Source organism: Pelophylax lessonae, assembly GCF_965119305.1.
Source record: "Pelophylax lessonae genome assembly, chromosome: 11".
In the NCBI taxonomy this organism is placed as follows: domain Eukaryota; kingdom Metazoa; phylum Chordata; class Amphibia; order Anura; family Ranidae; genus Pelophylax; species Pelophylax lessonae.
In genome coordinates this window covers 11,949,405-11,965,044 of record NC_138778.1, presented here as the reverse complement: position 1 = coordinate 11,965,044, position 15,640 = coordinate 11,949,405, and the positions used below count along the sequence as shown (strand labels likewise).

Here is a 15,640-nt window from a genome sequence, read left to right as displayed (position 1 = left end):
TTCCAGATGATAGAAAGGCAACAGTAACTCAAATAACCACTCGTTACATCCAAGGTATGCAGAATAGCACATCTGTGAATGCACAACACATCGAACCTTGAAGAAGATGGGATTCAGCAGCAGAAAACCACACCAGATGCCACTCCTGTCAGCTAAGAACAGGAAACTGAGGCTACAATTGGCACAGGCTCACCAAAATTGGACAATAGAAGATTGGAAAAGCGTTGCCTGGTCTGATGAGTCTCCATTTAAGCCACGACATTCAGATGGAAGGGTCAGAATTTGGTGTAATGAAAGCATGGATCCATCCTGCCTTGTATCAACGGTTCAGGCTGGTGGTGGTGTAATGGTGCGGGGGGGATATTTTCTTGGCACGCTTTGAGCCCCTTAGTATCAATTGAGCATCGTTTAAACACCACGGCCTACCTGAGTATTGTTGCTGACCATGTCTTTCCCTTTATGACTACAGTGTCCCCATCTTCTGATGGCTCCTTCCAGCAGGATAATGCACCATGTCACAAAGCTCCAATCATCTCACCACTGGTTTCTTCACCATGACAATGAGGTCACTGTACTCCAATGGACTCCACACTCACCATATCCAGTCACTGTACCCCAATGGCCTCCACACTCACCATATCCAGTCACTGTACTCCAATGGATTCCACACTCACCATATCCAGTCACTGTCCTTCAATGGCCTCCACACTCACCTTATCCAGTCACTGTACTCCAATGGCCTCCACACTGACCATATCCAGTCACTGTACTCCAATGGCCTCCACACTCACCATATCCAGTCACTGTACTCCAATGGCCTCCACACTCACCATATCCAGTCACTGTACTCCAATGGCCTCCACACTCACCATATCCAGTCACTGTACTCCAATGGCCTCCACACTCACCATATCCAGTCACTGTACTCCAATGGCCTCCACACTCACCAGATCTCATCCAATAGAGCACCTTTGGGATGTGGTGGGATTGTATGAAACAGATCAATAATCAGATTTGCATTGTCAATTGTTGGCCCTCAAATGTGGATGCTAAAAGGCGCCAGCAATCTGGCATGGAACAGATTGCCCTAAGGCTGTGTAAATAGTCTCCCAACCAAAAAAATGTAAATTACCAAAATGTGAAATTTGAACTGTCTGTCTGCCGCTTAGTAGCCAATCACATGTACACCTCTGCAATGAAAGTGCAACTCTAGACAAAAGGAAGGTTTTGGAAAGGGGTAGAGCCGGTGCCAGGCATTTTCTGCAGTTTGTAACACCTGTAGAAGAAATTTCCCCTTTTTTTCCTGTCTGTACAGGAAGTGAAGGGAAATCTCTTCAGTGGGGATACATACTGTAGAAAAAAACAGGGTTGTTTCTACAGGGGTTGCAATTGCAACAGGGCCCCATGCTCCAGGGCCTGTGCGGCTCCCCTGTACACCTGGATAGGAGGGGCGGCGGGGGGCAGCATGTAGAGAAATCACTGTCCTCCTTTTTCCTTGTGTAGCTGCAGGAGGAAAATGGAGGAGATTGGTTCCTCTGTATGCTGCCCCCGCCACTCCTCCTATCCAGTTCACTTGTGTTCTGCTGTCTCTGGGCCCCTGTGTGCTCCCCTGGACCCCCCCCCCCCCCCACTGTGCTGCTGGCTTCCTCCCTCCCCTCTCTTGCCGGCTGCTGCTGTCACAATAGAGAACCAGGAAGGGGTCGGTAAATATGTAATTTACCAGCTCCTTCCTTTTCTGAGTGGACAGAGTCATAGTCAGTGACATTGTAAAAAAAAATCAAATAAAGTGATAAAAAATAATTTAATTAAAATACAAAAAAATAAAACCTACTGACACCAGTGGGTGAACCTCCAGGATCGCAAAGGTCACACTTGCGACCGGGCCCTGGCATTCCACCACCGTGGGGAGGCCGCAAGATGGCAGGAAGGGGGTCCACTGCAGAACTTGTGAAAGGGTCCCACTGCGTGACTATAATAAAGGGCCCCACAACGGGACTAAAGGGCCCCAGGATCAGTGGGAAGAGGCTCATGCTTGAAGGGAACGGGGGGCCCTTCATGGTTTCTTGCACCGGGGCCCTGAAGGTTCTAGTTACGCCTCTGGAAAAAACCCTTTTCTCAATACAATAGTGAAGTCGTTGGGGATCAATCATTATCATTACTATCTGTGTCTTCCTGTCCCTGTGAAAACCACTTTCCCAATTTTTGTCCTGGTATCACAGGGACAGGAAGTGAGGTCAAATCTCCCCAGGGGTTTAAAGAGAACTATAAAAACTCTACAGAAGTATTTACTGAGACTATACAAAATTTAAAAAAACTTTAGATTTGCATTTGGCTTTAAATCCAGACCATGGCAGAGCCACCAAAGTCATTTTTAGAGACTGATCTGATGCTACTAATTAATAACGCCGATGCACGGACTGTACAATAAGTGAAGTAACTTAGCTGGAAATGATGACAGTGATTACAAAAATGGAAACTATTCATCAGTCATGTCATGGAGCCCATAGAAATGCTAACTTCTGATTGAATGGACTTTCACAGATCCATCAGTAATTCAATCACCTTCACAGAGCCATAAATCCGACAACACTGCATTAATATAATTGGTGGTGGCTGCAGGGATTCTCCACCTTCTGTGTGTCATTCGATTGCATTTGGACGCACCCAGGAGGTGGACATCATAATGAATTAGCAGATTAGTGCGGAGCAGATAGTCTGTACATACAGTGCATTGCGAAAGTATTCGGCCTTTTGCCACATTTCAGGCTTCAAACATAAAGATATAAAACTGTAATCTTTTGTGAAGAATCAACAACAAGTGGGACACAATGATGAAATGGAACGAAATTTATTGGATATTTCACTGAAAAAACTGAAACTGAACTGAAAAATTGGGCGTGCAAAATTATTCACCCCCTTTACTTTCAGTGCAGCAAACTCTCTCCAGAAGTTCAGTGAGGATCTCTGAATGATCCAATGGTGACCTAAATGACTAATGATGATAAATAGAATCCACCTGTGTGTAATCAAGTCTCCGTATAAATGCACCTGCACTGTGATAGTCTCAGAGGTCCGTTTAAAGCGCAGAGAGCATCATGAAGAACAAGGAACACACCAGGCAGCTCCGAGATACTGTTGTGGAGAAGTTTAAAGCCGGATTTGGATACAAAAAGATTTCCCAAGCTTTTAAACATCCCAAGGAGCACTGTGCAAGCGATAATATTGATACTGTATTAAAGACACTGGCAGGGAAGGGGTTAACCCTGGGGGTGTCCCTAAATGTGCTTACTGACTGTGGGGGGGGAGGGGTTCTGTGACAGGCACAGAGAGATTGGGGGTTGTAGTTTAGCTGAAACTCCTGATCTGTCCCTGCCTGTCTGACAGAAGATCCGCCTGCTTTGTTTACATAAGCAGGCGGGTCTTCTGTCAGTTTCTCAGAAGAATGAGGGAGGAGCGGTGGCAGGCCCGCCTCCCGCTGTGTCTAAACCCGCCGCCGAGACCTCGTGCACAAAATCCGGTAGTACTATGTGATTTTGCGCAGCCGAGCCGCCCTGCCGCAGTAATACTATGGTGGGCGGTTTAAAAAAACAAAAAAGGCAGTGAAAGGGTTACACTAAGTGAATTGAATTTGCCATTTTTCATTGTAAGAACATTCGTTCATTTTAGTGCGGTCAAAACGCCGTTCGTTTTCGGTCGCAGTGATGGGAAAATTGAAGGAGCAGGATGGAAAATGATTCCGGAAGGAATTTCTGATTTTCCTTCGGTGAAGGCCGTTCAATACAACATTGAATGGAAAAAGCGAAGGAAATCTCAATGTTCTGATAATCTTTGTATCAGTGTTCATTGGAAATTCTCTCAGCTTTAGTTTCACTGTAAGTGAGCGGACATGCGCAGTGATCGGAAATCCACAAGCCGAGCCTGACTGCAGGGGAGAGCCGTGTACTGCTGTCTACAAGAAAATGGCTGCTACAGCAAGGACAACCGAATCCTTGTCACAGAAACAGGAAGAGCCCCCTAGCTCTGCCTGTGATTGGGTACTGCGTGTCAGTGATGTCACATGAGCAGCGGAGATACTTCCTGTAGTTCTTCACTGGGAGAGACCGAGAGCAAGGGGGCGGAGCCGGAACTACAATTCCCAGAGTTCATGGCGGCTGGACTCCTGAATGCATGAGCCAATCACAGGCTGGCTTACTCCAGACTTTGCTGCTTCCGGTCCTGAGTGCTGGAGCCTGGTGTGTGTGAGTGCAAATACTGCTGGTGAGACACTGAAAGCATGTTTTTTATCACTATTATTATATACTGATATCCTGTGTATGATCACTATTATTATATACTGATATCCTGTCTGTGATCACTATTATTATTTAATACTAATATTATACACTGATATCTAGACTGTGATCACTATTATTATATACTGGTATCATGTCTGTGATCACTAATATTATATAGTGATATCTTGTGATCAATAATATTATTCACTGGTATCCTGTGATCACTATTATTGTACACTAATATCCGATGATCACTAATATTATATACTAATATCTTGTGATCACTATTATTATACACTGATATCCTGTCTGTGATCACTAATATTATATAATGATATCATGTGATCACTTTTATTATACACTGATATCCGGTGATCACTATTATTGCACACTGATATCTTGTGATCAGTAATATTATTCACTGGTATCATGTCTGTGATCACTATTATTATACACTGATATCCTGTCTGTGATCACTATTATTATACACTGATATCATGTGATCACTATTATTATACACTGATATCATGTGATCACTATTATTATATACTGATATCATGTGATCACTATTATTATACACTGATATCATGTGATCACTATTATTATATACTGATATCATGTGATCACTATTATTATACACTGATATCATGTGATCACTATTATTATACACTGATATCATGTGATCACTATTATTATATACTGATATCATGTGATCATTATTATTAGACACTGATATCATGTGATCACTATTATTATATACTGATATCCAATGATCACTATTATTACACACTGATATCTTGTGATCAGTAACATTATTCACTGGTATCATGTCTGTGATCACTATTATTATACACTGATATCTTGTGATCACTCTTATTACACACTGATATCTTGTGATCACTAATATTATTCACTGGTATCCTGTCTGTGATCACTAATATTATATAATGATATCATGTGATCACTTTTATTATACACTGATATCCAATGATCACTATTATTACACACTGATATCTTGTGATCAGTAATATTATTCACTGGTATCATGTCTGTGATCACTATTATTATACACTGATATCACGTGATCACTATTATTATATACTGATATCATGTGATCACTATTATTATACACTGATATCATGTGATCACTATTATTATATACTGATATCATGTGATCATTATTATTAGACACTGATATCATGTGATCACTATTATTATACACTGATATCATGTGATCACTATTATTATACACTGATATCGTGATCACTATTATTATACACTGATATCATGTGATCACTATTATTATATACTGATATCCAATGATCACTATTATTACACACTGATATCTTGTGATCAGTAATATTATTCACTGGTATCATGTCTGTGATCACTATTATTATACACTGATATCATGTGATCACTCTTATTACACACTGATATCTTGTGATCACTAATATTATATAGTGATATCTTGTGATCACTAATATTATTCACTGGTATCCTGTCTGTGATCACTATTATTATACACTGATATCATGTGATCACTATTATTATACACTGATATCATGTGATCACTATTATTATACACTGATATCATGTGATCACTATTATTATACACTGATATCATGTGATCACTATTATTATACACTGATATCATGTGATCACTATTATTATACACTGATATCATGTGATCACTATTATTATATACTGATATCCAATGATCACTATTATTACACACTGATATCTTGTGATCAGTAATATTATTCACTGGTATCTTGTCTGTGATCACTATTATTATACACTGATATCCATTGATCACTATTATTACACACTGATTTCATGTGATCACTATCATTACACACTGATACCTTGTGTCCGATCACCGATAATAAACACTGATACAGTAGTGATCTTTGCACTGATATTGGTACATCTCTCCTATCTCAGCCATCTGTGACGTCCTGACCCTGCAGTCTTTGCTGTATGTGGATTGGTGGAGCCATACCATGGGGGGTGGGGACAGGTGATGTCACAGCAGCTCACATGATCAGCATTCTCAGACTCTCCACCAATCCATGCTCCCGCTGCAACTTTCAACTTTTGTGGGCGGAGCCTGTGTTTGCAGTTTCTGGGCACATGTGATCAGGGGATCTGTTCTATAGCAGAGGTCTCCACGCTACGGCCCTCCAGCTGTTCAGGAACTACAACTCCCATCATGCCTAGCCATGTCTGTGAATGTCAGAGGTTTACAATGCCTCATGGGATGTGTAGTTCTGCAACAGCTGGAGGGTCGTAGTTTGAGAATCCCTGGTCTATATCTTCACCTCTGGTCTCCCCTGTGGGGGAGGGGTTTGTTCTGTATCTCACAATCTTCTCCTCCTCCTCTCTTCTGATAGGACGGCTCCGGTGAGGTCCCCCGCCTCAGACAACATGGCTTCTCCAGGCCAGAAATCTGATGATGTGCTCCACGTATTGCTGGAAGGTTTTGGCCCTCCCCCCTTGGATCGGGGTACAGTATATCCAGGTAATAGTGTTAGGAGGAGACGCCTTGGTGGGGGTGCACTTGCTGATTGGACGTTCCCTTGTAATTTTAAATATTCCTTTTAAATCTGACATTTCCTTAATTTTTTTTTTTTTTTTTTTTAGATGTTCATGGGCTGAATCCCTTTCTGATTACTTCTATCTATAGGAGTTCCCAGCTCCGCCCACCTACAGTAACCACATGAGGGCGCTACCCTCCCCTACAAATAATTTAGGGGTCTGTGTGGGAGAGAGGAAGACTTTATAATGGGCTTGTAGGCAGGGCGGGGACACTAGAGGTAGATGCGCACAACGGGGACCCCTCCAGGTGGTCTTAAAAGTCACTCAAAAAAAAAAAAAAGACACTCAGTGGATATGGGTGCAAAAAAAAAAAATTGTCTCTAGGTAAATTTAACCACTTCTGGACCGGAAGGTTTTGCCCCCTTAATGACCAGGCCATATTTTGCGATTCGGCACTGCGTTACTTTAACAGAAAATTGCGCGGTCGTGCGACGCTGTACCCCAATAAAATTGATGTCCTTTTTCTCCCACAAATAGAGGTTTCTATTGGTGGTATTTGATCACCTGTGCGATATTTATTTTTTGCGCTATAAACAAAAAAAGAGCGACAATTCTGAAAAAAAAACAATAATTTTCACATTCTGCAAAAAAAAAAAAAAAATTAAAAATCTAAATTTTTTTAACATTTTAGGCCAATTTGTTTTCTGCTACATATTTTTGGTAAAAAAAAAAAATCGCAATAAGCGTATTTTGCTCAAAAGTTATTGCGTCTACAAACTACAGGAAAGATTTGTCATTTTTATTTGTTTTTTTTTACTAGTAATGGTGGCGATCTCCATATTTTTTTTTTTTTTTTGCTCTATAAACAAAAAAAGAGCGAGAATTCTGAAAAAAAAAATAATTTTCACATTCTGCTATATAACATCCCCAAAAAAAAAATTTAAAAATCAAAATTTTGTAACATTTTAGGCCAATTTGTTTTCTGCTCCATATTTGTGGTATGAAAAAATTGCAATAAGCATATTTTGATTGGTTTGCGCAAAAGTTATCGCGTCTACTAACTACGGGAAAGATTTATGTCATTTTTATTGTTTTTGTTTTTTTTTACTAGTAATGGTGGCGATCTGCGATTTTTTTTTTTTTTTTTATTTTTTTTGCTCTATAAACAAAAAAAGAGCGAGAATTCTGAAAAAAAAAATAACAATAATTTTCACATTCTCCTATATAACATTCCCGAGAAAAAAAAAAAAAGTTAAAAATCAAAATTTTGTAACATTTTAGGCCAATTTGTTTTCTGCTACATATTTGCAGTAAAAAAAAAAAATTGCAATAAGCGTATTTTGATTGGTTTGTGCAAAAGTTATTGCGTCTACTAATTACGGGAAAGATTTGTCATTTTTATTGTTCTTCTTTTTTTTTTTTTTTTACTAGTAATGGCGGCGATCTGCGATTTTTTTTTTTTTTTTTTTTGCTCTATAAACAAAAAAAGAGCGAGAATTCTGAAAAAAAAAATAACAATAATTTTCACATTCTCCTATATAACATTCCAGAGAAAAAAAAAAATGTTAAAAATCTAAATTTTGTAACATTTTAGGCCAATTTGTTTTCTGCTACATATTTGCAGTAAAAAAAAAAAATTGCAATAAGCGTATTTTGATTGGTTTGCGCAAAAATGATCGTGTCTACTAACTACGGGAAAGATTTATGTCATTTTTGTTGTTTTTTTTTACTAGTAATGGCGGTGATCTGTGATTTTTTTTTTGCAGGACTGCGACATTGCGGCGGACAGATCGGACCCCTAACTGACATTTTTTGACACTTTTGGGGGGACCAGTGACATTACTGCAGTAATCAGTGCTAAAAATATGCACTGTCACTGTATTAATGACATTGGCAGGGAAGGGGTTAACAGTATGGGTGATCAAGGGGTTAAATGTGTACCTAGGGGCGTGATTCTAACTGTGGGGGGGGCGTGGCTTGTGGAATGACCATAGAGACATGTGATCCTATATAGAAGGATCACAGGGGCTCTGTGATCATTCCTGGGAGAAGAACAGTCAGTTGTGTTTACAACAGCTGACCGTTCTTCTCTCTCAGCGGGGAGCGATCGTGGGTGTCAGGTGGCAATCGGAGCCGCCTGCCCCGTGCATCGGAGTCCCCGCTGCTGAGTGGGGGCAGGAGAGCGCCGCTGGCGACACGCACTTGCCCCCTAGCTGCAGGCGCGCAACCGACGTAGACCTAAGTCGGTTCGCCTGGGAGAGCCACACGGCCGCAGTAAATAGGCGGCGTGTGGTCCGCAACCGGCTAAAGAATTCTATGGGGGAGTATCTTGAGGCCCTTTTTTAACCACCTCGGTACCGCTGTTTATCAATATGGAGAAGAAGAGACGCGCTAATCCCTTAGTCCCGGTTCACACTAAGGCGACCTGTGAGGCGACCTGGTCGCCTCACCGGTCGCCGTAGGTCGCCTCCCATAGGGAAGCTGCGGACCCGTTCTAATAGGAGCGACACAAGTCGCTCCGACTTTGAAAAAGGGTCCGGAGCTTCTTTGGGGCGACCGCCATAGACTTCAATGTTATGAAGTCCGTGGCGGCCGCTCCGAGGTCGCGGCGCGCTGCTCGCACTGCGACCTCGAAGGTCGCGGTGCGAAGTAGTGTCGCCCCTATGTGAACGGGGCCTAAAATCAATATGAAGACATGTGAAAGTTCAAATAAATAAACAACCACTGTTTATAAACAGTGCTGCAGAAAACCCACATGAGCAGCCAACCTCTAAAAGCCCTGTAATCAACCTGTCATTAGCACAAATCACAGAAAAAAAAAATGTACAGAGCCAGTCTGAGCAGCTCTGTACTTTGTGATCACCAGTGACCAATCACAGCAGTCACAAATGTAAACACTGCTAGTGTTTACATATGAGAGCCCTCCCCTTCTTCCTCTGCTGTTGAATGTTTTTCCACCAAGCTATAAGGGACTAGTTCACATCAGAATGCGGTACGAGAAATGCACGTTTACCACGCCGTGTTCAAAACGCACTGCCTTTGCAATCTGCTGCGGGTGCCAATACGTTGGTAATGGCACCCCAAATGCAGATTGCTTTTGCAGGCACCAGATCGCATGGTACTGCAGTACTATGCGATTTGGTGCGGACGGTGTGTTTTTCAGAAGTAATGCATGCCGTTTGCAGCCTATTAAAATGAATGGGCTGCAAAATCGCACTGCAGAAGAACGCAGACCGCATTCCTATGCGAACTAACAGTTTAAGATCAGTATGGCTGTCTGTGTCCCCACTGGATAGATTTCCCCTCTCTTCCTGTCCTGGAGACAATACAAAAAGAACAAAGAACAGTTTGTTCTCTAATTCCTGTATAATAGTAAACATCAAAAATTTCCTGCAGACTATCTCACCCTCTCCTCTTTTCCCACAGAGTCCTCACAGGAAGACGGAGCTGTGGTGACCCCTGAGATCTCCACCAGAGGGCAGACTGAGCTGACACCGGAGGCAGCGGATCCTGGAAAACCCGTGAATGAGAACCTCAGCACTTCGAATAGTAAGAACTCTGACTGATTTTGTAGCGATTATTTCTTTTCATGTGCCCCAAGTGAGGCAGGAACCACGCAGAGCGCACAGAATGTGCCATTGCAAAACAACAAAAAAAAAAATTCAATATTGCTTTCTCCTTCACTGATGAGGCTGCACTGATGGGCACTGAAGAGGAGGCACTAATATGCAGCACTAATAGAGCACTTTCATCCCTGTCCTGGCCTCTATAGTGTGTTGTTTTAATCCAGAGCACAAAGTATCTGGATTGAGAAAGAAAGGTGACAGGGGAGGGAGTTCCAGCTCACAGCCTGTGATTGACAGCCTCAGCTCTGTTCCTGTGTGTAGAGGATGTGTCCCCCCCACTGTAAGTTCAGGTTGCAGAATAATTTTATCCCATTTGATAGGAAGCAAATGATAAGCTTGAAGGATCACCAGAGATAATTCCATAAACCAGAAGATCCATAGAAGTAATAAAGATCATCTACACCTTTGTGTGTTACATTGTATGTTACATTGTATGTTACATTGTATTGCCATGCATGTTTATCAGAGCCACAATTTATAAAATTAAATACCCAGAAATCATCCTTATATTGGCGTCTGTAGGTTGATTGTATTCCCGTTCATCTCTCCCTTTGTGTCTCTTGGCAGTTCCAACAGAATGTGAAAGCGGCTCGGTGTCATTCCTTCCCCCAGGATTCGGCATCCTAATCCCCTCCCCCTACAACAGAAGAGGAAACCGCAGGAAGAGTAAGCCGCAGAAATTAGGTAGGTGCCCAGAGGAGATGACTGTTGTTGCGTTTTTAATGTTTAAAGTGGAACTCCAAGAATTTACAAACTGCTGCAGGAAACTCTCAACGTTGTGTGGGAGGAGTAGAAACACAAACTATTGGGGGGGGGGGGAATCTCACCATTGTGGGAGGGGCAGAGACACAAACTACTGGAAGGAAATCTCACCATTGTGGGAGGGGCAGAGACAAACTACTGCAGGAAATCTCACCATTGTGGGAGGGGCAGAGAGACAAACTACTGCAGGAAATCTCACCATTGTGGGAGGGGCAGAGACACAAACTACTGCAGGAAATCTTACCATTGTGGGAGGGGCAAAGGCACAAACTACTGCAGGAAATCTCACCATTGTGGGAGGGGCAGAGACACATACTACTGCAGGGAAATCTCACCGTTGTGGGAGGGGCAGAGGCACAAACTACTGGAAGGAAATCTCACCATTGTGGGAGGGACAGAGACATAAAATACTGCAGGAAATCTCACCATTGAGAGAGAGACAAACTACTGGGGGTAAATCTTACTGTTCTGGGAGGGGCAGAGACACTACTGCTGGTAAATCTCACCATTGTGGGAGGGGCAGAGACACAAACTACTGCAGGGAAATCTCACCATTGTGGGAGGGGCAGAGGCACAAACTACTGGAAAGAAATTTCACCAATATGGGTGGGGCAGAGAGACAAACTACTGGGGGGGAATCTTACTGTTATGGGAGGGGCAGAGACACTACTACTGGGAAATATCCCCATTGTGGGAGGGGCAGAGACACAAACTACTGGTCCAGAAAGAGGTAGATGTTTAATGTAATTGTACCATTCAGTAGTTTTGTTGTGCTGGTGAGAAATAACCAGTTCACGGTTTCTACTCTTTTTTTAGTTGTTCCCGAGGAGGAAGATGGCAGATCCCCTTTGGATGGTAAGTAATGTATAAATCTGTTTTAGCGTATAAAAGTCAATTACAATATTACAAACTTTATGTGAGGACGAATTTGTATTCGTCGACCTAAGATGACAGGCCGGGCAAGGAGAGCATTAATCAGAGAAGCAGCCAAGAGGGCTGTGATGGAACCGACCCACAGTGTGCTTCCGTCAGTTTGTCGCTTCCTCTAGTCTTAAACATAGATATCAGATATTTTAGCCGCCCTACATACATACAAGACTAGCCAACAATAGCTTGTATGAGATCTGGAACTCTTTATTGAACAAACTCACACAGAATATATACCCCACAGGAGGACATCCCCCCTCCTGATCAAATTACCTTAACAATACAAACTGTATCCAGAAACATAATTAACCTGATCTAATTAACCACTTGCCGACTGCCGCAAGTACATATACGGCGGCGGTCAGTCCCCCCTGGGCAAAGTGACGTATGGGTACGTCACTCGCCCGCGAGCCAATAGCTCCCGCCCCCGCTTGTTCACTGCCATCCCTGCGCGAGTGACCGGCGGCTCCGATGTCCGCCGGTCACTCGCGATCTCCCGCTGGAGAGGGAGAAAGGCAGGCAGCTGATGTAAACAAAGCCGCCTGTCATTCTCCCTGGTGTAACTGCAGAGATCATACGGTCCTGCTATGTAGGATCGTATGTCTCTGTGGTAACATCAAAAGCCACGCCCCTTTACAGTTAGACGCACGCCCCTAGGGACAAACTTAACCCCTTGATCTCTAATAAAGTTAACCCCTTCCCTGCCAGTGTCATTTTTACAGTAACAGTGCATATGTATAGCACTGATTACTGTAGTAATGTCACTGGTACCCCTAAAAGTGTCAAAAATGTCAGTCAAGGGTCCGTTCTGTCTGCCGAAAAGTCGCAGTCCCACAAAAAAAAAAATCGCAGATCGCCGCCATTACTAGTTAAAAAAAATAAAAAATAGAAATGACATAAATCTTTCACATAGTTAGTAAACGCAATAACTTTTGCGCAAACCAAATATAACCAAAAATAAGCAAATATGCTTATTGCAATTTTTTTTCACCAAAAATATGTAGCAGTAAACAAATTGGCCTAAAATGTTAAAAAATTTGGATTTTTACATTTTTTTGGGGAATTTCATATAAAAAAATGTGAAAAATATTGTTATTTTTTCAAAATTGTTGCTCTTTTTTTGTTTATAGCGCAAAAAGTAAAAATCGCACAGGTGATCAAATACCACCAAAAGAAAGCTCTGTTTGTGGGAAAAAAAGGACGTCAATTTCATTTGGGTACAGCGTCGCACGACCGCGCAATTGTCCGTTAAAATCATGCAGTGCCGAATCGCAAAATAGGCCCTGGTTTTTAAGCATCCAAATCCTCCGGGGCTTAAGTGGTTAACTAGCCATGTGGACAGAAACAATATGTGAATAGGAATCCACACCTAGACAATGTTATAATTAACAAGCTAATTAACTCAGCATTTAACCAATGCCAGACTGACCGGCAACAAGGCTAAAACAAAGTACATAACACATTATCCGAAGTATAAACACAGAACACCTTATTAAACAGACAATAGAAGGAGACCCCAGTAGCAGACTGTCCTCCTGAGCAACCTATATACTCGCTGTAGGAGACGGCAAACCGCTGCAGCACCGCTCGGAAGATCACGGTGGTGTAGTGGTTAGCACTTTCATCTAGCAGCAAGAGGGTCGCTGGTTCGAATCCCAACCACCACACTACCTGCCTGGAGTTTGCATGTTCTCCCTGTGCCTGCGTGGGTTTCCTCCGGGTACTCCGGTTTCCTCCCACACTCCAAAGACATGCTGGTAGGTTAATTGGATCCTGTATAAAAAAAATTGGCCCTACTGTGTATGTATGTGAGTTAGGGACCTTAGATTGTAAGCTCCTTGAGGGCAGGGACTGATGTGAATGTGCAATGTATATGTAAAGCGCTGCGTAAATTAACAGCGCATGCCCAGAAGCTGTTTAGCAGGGAATGCCGTGCCTGCACCGGAAGTGACGAGCGGTACCAGTGCAGGCGAAATTGATTCCTGGGGGCGATGACGTTCAGCTCCCAGTAGTAATCGCAAGCCGGAAGAGACGGCGCGGGCCGCGGCTGCAGAGGGAGGAAGTGGAAGGAAGGTGAGTATATTTTCTTCTATAACAAGGTAAGTAAACAAAAAAAAATTAAATTTGGGATCATCCATTTCTTTTTCAGGTGACCCACAGCAAGCGGATGGCCCAAAATCGATTTTTTTCAATTTTGAGACCGGAACTCCGCTTTAAGTCTGTATCTGTCCTGAAAAAAAAAAGTATGTATATTATGTTATTGTAGGCTGCAAAAACTAGATTTAATACGCGGACCTAAGATCTTGCCAAAGCAAAACAGAAACTCTCTGGCACTCAAGTGGTTAACCTGAGATCCACATAAGCAGACTTCACAGAGCTGCTCACATGTTTGTGGGTGTGTCTGCATTTCAATTTTTGATCTTGTACCCCCCCCTGTACATTTTGCGATGTATCCGTTTTTTTTTCTGACGCTTCTGTTTCCTCGCCTTAGGTGTGCATGCAGCAGCCGGATCGCAGAATTCGGGTACGACGCACTATGACTGCTGTGCGTCCCCAAAGCCCAGGAGAGCGCGCAAGAAAAAGCCAGTGAAAAACTTCCAAAAGCCGTACCTTTCCTGGCAAACCGGAGACATGCCGAGCCTCATGTTTGTCGTCCCAGACGAAGAGATGGAGTCTATAGAGAGCAAGAACAAGAAGAGGAAGCAACGGAAGGAGGAGGAATTGCAGGAAATGCACTGGTGTGACACCTGCGACGAATGCTTCCCCAGCCTGGGGGATCTGGAGATGCACCAGGCGACGCACGTCGAGGATGAACAACCCCTGGAAGACTTCGACTGTGAAGAGTGTGGGAGAGTCTTTCACTCCGCCCCCGAGCTCCAGGCGCACCAGTCAAAGAGGCACGGCAAACTGCGCTACTGCTGCGACATTTGCGGGATTCAGTACAACTACCAGTCGCAGTTCAGCATCCACATGCGCGCTCATTCTGGTGAAAAGCTTTTCCCCTGCAAAGAGTGCGGCAAGACGTTCAAGCACCGGAGCAGTATGGTCATTCACCAGCGGAGACACTCTGGAGTAACGCCGCACCAGTGCAAGAAGTGCGGCAAAATGCTTGATGCGCGATCGGAACTGGTGAAGCATGAGAAGCTGCGCTACTGCCCTGACTGCAACAAGTGCTACACCCAGCGCAGCTTCAACAAACACCTCAACAACTGCATTAAACCATAGAACGTTATTTCATTTTGTTGGTGGTGGACATGTGGGACCGACCGCGCAGGACTGTCGGCTCCTCCGCAGTGGAGGACTGTTAGGCACTTAAAGTCCAACTCCCAGTTTTGTTTAGATTATGGAAATTGTTTAGTTGCTGTGTAGAATAAAGGCAGTTTGGGACTTTAACCACTTAAGCCCCGGAAGATTTTACCCCCTTCCTGACCAGGTGGTATTTTGCAATTCGGCACTGCGTGAATTTAACGGACAATTGCGCAGTCGTGCGACGCTGTACCTAAACGAATT

The 15,640-nt window shown here is 43.2% G+C and overlaps 1 protein-coding gene across 1 annotated transcript in view; it reads left to right on the top strand.

The window, feature by feature from the left end:
• Positions 1–15,434, top strand: part of LOC309567098 (uncharacterized protein) — a 62,591-nt gene extending 47,157 nt beyond the window's left edge. The window contains exons 11-15 of the mRNA XM_082272427.1: positions 6,686–6,783; positions 10,242–10,364; positions 11,009–11,125; positions 12,020–12,058; positions 14,622–15,434. Of these exons, the coding sequence (XP_082128553.1) occupies positions 6,686–6,783; positions 10,242–10,364; positions 11,009–11,125; positions 12,020–12,058; positions 14,622–15,355 (1,111 nt within the window). The 3' untranslated portion in view covers positions 15,356–15,434. The remainder of the gene's footprint in view (positions 1–6,685; positions 6,784–10,241; positions 10,365–11,008; positions 11,126–12,019; positions 12,059–14,621) is intronic.
• The last annotated feature ends 206 nt before the right edge of the window (positions 15,435–15,640 follow it).